Here is a 3,376-nt window from a genome sequence, read left to right on the forward strand (position 1 = left end):
GGTTCTGATTCAGCCAACAAAGCAAAATGTGTTAATTCTCCATCTGCATTGATGGCTGAGTCATATGTCACTTCATATGGTTGCAATCTGACTGAAGGCTGCCTAGCTCTTTCAGACCTTCTCATAGGCTAAAAACTTGTTGACTTGTTGTTCCTACAGGCTGGCCTTCATCAAGCCCCACTGTTTCTATACTGCTGGCTTGACTGATGGAACTAACTGGTATGTCTGGACTGGTTGGGCTGCTTGAGCTGGCTTCAATCATTTTCCAGTCCCATCCTTTTGATTCATCCATCAGTATGTCCCTGCTTATTATCAACTTGTTCTTGTCTGGATCATACAACATGTAAGCTCAAGTGGCACCATATCCCATCAGCACCATCTGTTCTGATCTATCATCAAGTTTTTTTTGTGTGTTTTGAACTAGCACATGCCTGAAGCATGGAGAACCAAACACCCCTAGATGATTCACAGTTGGCTTTCTTCGAGTCCAAGCTTCTTCATGTGTCCTTGTGCCCAATCTCTTGGTTGGACACCTATTCAAAATATACACTGCAGTTGACATTGCTTCCCCCCAGAACTTATGAGGCATTTTCTTTCCTTTTAACACCCCTAGCCATGTTCACTATAGTTTTATTTCTCCTTTCAGTCGTGCCATTATGTTGGGGAGTGTATGGTGCAGTTACTTCATGCAATATCCCTTATTTTTCACAAAAAACATGGAATTCATGAGAATTATATTCTCCTCCTCTATCTGTTCTGATGATTTTCATACTAAAGCCACTTTGTTTTTCAGCCATTATCTTGAATTTTTTAAGTATTTCAAGCACTTCATTCTTTCTCTTGATTAGATATACCCAAATTTTCCTTGCAAAATCATCAATGAACGATACAAAGTAATGATTACCTCCTATTGATACTTCTTCAAAAGGACGACAAACATCAGAGTAGATTATCTCCATCATTCTTGAAGATCGAGTTGGTACTTCAGCCTTGAATGAGTTTCTGTGTTGCTTGGTCTGACAACATTCTTCACACAGCTCCTTTGGCATTTTAATTTTTGGAATTCCTTGCACCATTTTCTTGCTATGCAACATTTGAAGGCTTCTTAAATTTAAATGTCCAAACCTCTTATGCCACAGCCAATCATCATTCATGACTTCAACGGCTAGACACTTGCTCCCATTGATCTAGATATCAATCTTGAAGGTTCTATTTTTAGATAGTGGTGCCTTCAAGATCAATCTTCTTGAATCATCAAACAATCGCATTTCACCCTGCTCCATCTTCATAGAATACCCTTTTTCAAGCATTTGTCCAAGGCTTAACAAATTATTCTTCATGTTTGGCATATACAACACATCGCATATGAATGATTGTTTGCCATCTCTTCTTTGAATCAATAATTTTCCTATTCCTTCTGCCATTACAGAACTGTTATCTACAAATCTGATCTCCCTTTTCACCTTATCATCAATGCTTACAAACCACTCTTTATGATCAGTCATATGATTTGAACAACATGTGTCAAGGTACCACGACTCTGGGCAGTCATCATCTAATTTTGTTGTAGCCATCAACAACACCTCATCTGAGTCTGAATCTTCGGCTGCCATTGGTGCTTCATCATCCTCTCTTTGAACCTTCTTGGATCTGCATTCCTTTGCAAAATGCCCCCATTTTTGACAATTATAGCATTGGATTCCTTTCTTGTTGAATTTTTTCTTACCACTTTGGTTGGTCTTCTTGCTAACTTAGGCCTGTACTTGAGATGTTGAGGTTGCTGCACACCTTTCTCTTACTCTCAGTTCATGAGCTTCAAGAGAGCCTCGCAAATCCTCCACCTTCATGTTATCAAGATCCTTTGATTCTTCAATTGCCACCACTATGTGATCGTACCTTTGTGTTAATGTTCTAAGGATCTTTTCAATAATCACCACTTCAGTTAATGATTCACCATTTGTCCTCATCTGATTAACAACAACCTGTACACGATTGAAGTAATCTGCCACAACTTCATCTTCTTCCATCTGCAATAATTCGTATTGCCTTGTTAGCATTTGGAACTTCACTTTCTTGGCCTTTTCCCCACCCGTATAGTACTTGACCAAGATCTCCATGCCTCCTTTGATGTAGCTGCCTTCGAGATCCTCTCAAAGTTTTTTGAATCCACACTCTGTTGGATGTAAAACAATGTCTTGCAAGTTGTTCATAACCGTCTTGAACAATCTCAAACACTTTTTGAGCTCCCAGCAACGATCTCATTGATGCAGACCACATTTCCCAGTTCTTCTTCTTCTTCTTCTTCTTCTTCTTCTTCTTCTTCTTCTTCTTCTTCTTCTTCTTCTTCTTCTTCTTCTTCTTCTTCTTCTTCTTCTTCTTCTTCTTCTTCTTCTTCTTCTTCTTCTTCTTCTTCTTCTTCTTCTTCTTCTTCTTCTTCTTCTTCTTCTTCTTCTTCTTCTTCTTCTTCTTCTTCTTCTTCTTCTTCTTCTTCTTCTTCTTCTTCTTCTTCTTCTTCTTCTTCTTCTTCTTCTTCTTCTTCTTCTTCTTCTTCTTCTTCTTCTTCTTCTTCTTCTTCTTCTTCTTCTTCTTCTTCTTCTTCTTCTTCTTCTTCTTCTTCTTCTTCTTCTTCTTCTTCTTCTTCTTCTTCTTCTTCTTCTTCTTCTTCTTCTTCTTCTTCTTCTTCTTCTCAATAAATATTTTCTCTCCGTCAAGGTGACTCCACTATTACTAATTACTTTACTAGTTTGAAAAGGCTTTGGCAAGAACTTGATAATTTTCGTCATCTACCTACATGTTCTTGTAACCCCCAATGTTCTTACGTAATTCGTTTCCTTAAAGGCCTTAATGAGCAATATTCATATGTTCGATCCCAAATAATGTTAATGGATCAAATTCCTCATATCAGAAAGGTTTTTTCTATGCTTATACAACAAGAACGAAAATTCTTTAATCCTACTAAGGAACCAAAATATGTTGCTGTTGTTTCTAATTATGGTCGTAGTTCTGGACGTTGTTCTTCCTCCATTGGTAGTCGCACCTATGGTAGCCGTGGTTGTGGATACAAGATTTTCTCTCACTGCAATAAACCTGGTCATATTGTGGATGTATGTTTTAAGAAACACGGTTATCCTCCTAACTATCCAAGACCCAGTTCTATTTCTAAAAATTGTTCATTTACCTCTCAAGATCATGATGTTGATGGTAGTGCTAATGAAAACAACATCTCTGATGTTGAAGTTGGCTCCCTAGATTTCACCTTGGATCAGAAAAAAGGCTTTATTAGCATTGTTGTAAGCTTCTAGTGATTCACCTGCCACCACTGTTAATCACCTTCAAAATTCATCTTCCACTGTTTTAGGTAATCTTTTATCACATC

At 37.9% G+C, this 3,376-nt stretch overlaps 1 protein-coding gene across 1 annotated transcript; it reads right to left on the bottom strand.

Annotated features, from left to right (window-relative positions):
• Positions 1–1,187: 1,187 nt before the first annotated feature.
• On the bottom strand, positions 1,188–2,277 carry LOC101505672 (uncharacterized). Its single transcript, XM_004517052.1, has 3 exons — positions 2,101–2,277; positions 1,789–2,027; positions 1,188–1,650 (listed from the first exon to the last, which is right to left on the bottom strand). Exons 1-3 carry the CDS (start codon positions 2,275–2,277, stop codon positions 1,188–1,190), a joined length of 879 nt encoding a protein of 292 aa, XP_004517109.1.
• Positions 2,278–3,376: the final 1,099 nt, after the last annotated feature.

Source organism: Cicer arietinum, unplaced genomic scaffold (assembly GCF_000331145.2).
Source record: "Cicer arietinum cultivar CDC Frontier isolate Library 1 unplaced genomic scaffold, Cicar.CDCFrontier_v2.0 Ca_scaffold_4740_v2.0, whole genome shotgun sequence".
Lineage (NCBI taxonomy): Eukaryota > Viridiplantae > Streptophyta > Magnoliopsida > Fabales > Fabaceae > Cicer > Cicer arietinum.

Bases quoted from the DNA above. Each gene is read 5' to 3' on its own strand.
- LOC101505672 (XM_004517052.1), bottom strand. From the start codon at position 2,277: ATGTGGTCTGCATCAATGAGATCGTTGCTGGGAGCTCAAAAAGTGTTT. The intron at 2,028-2,100 runs GTACTATACGGG...GAATTATTGCAG, and splicing joins GGCATGGAGATCTTGGTCAA to ATGGAAGAAGATGAAGTTGT. The intron at 1,651-1,788 runs GTGTGCAGCAAC...AAAGGAATGCAG, and splicing joins GAACTGAGAGTAAGAGAAAG to ATCCAAGAAGGTTCAAAGAG.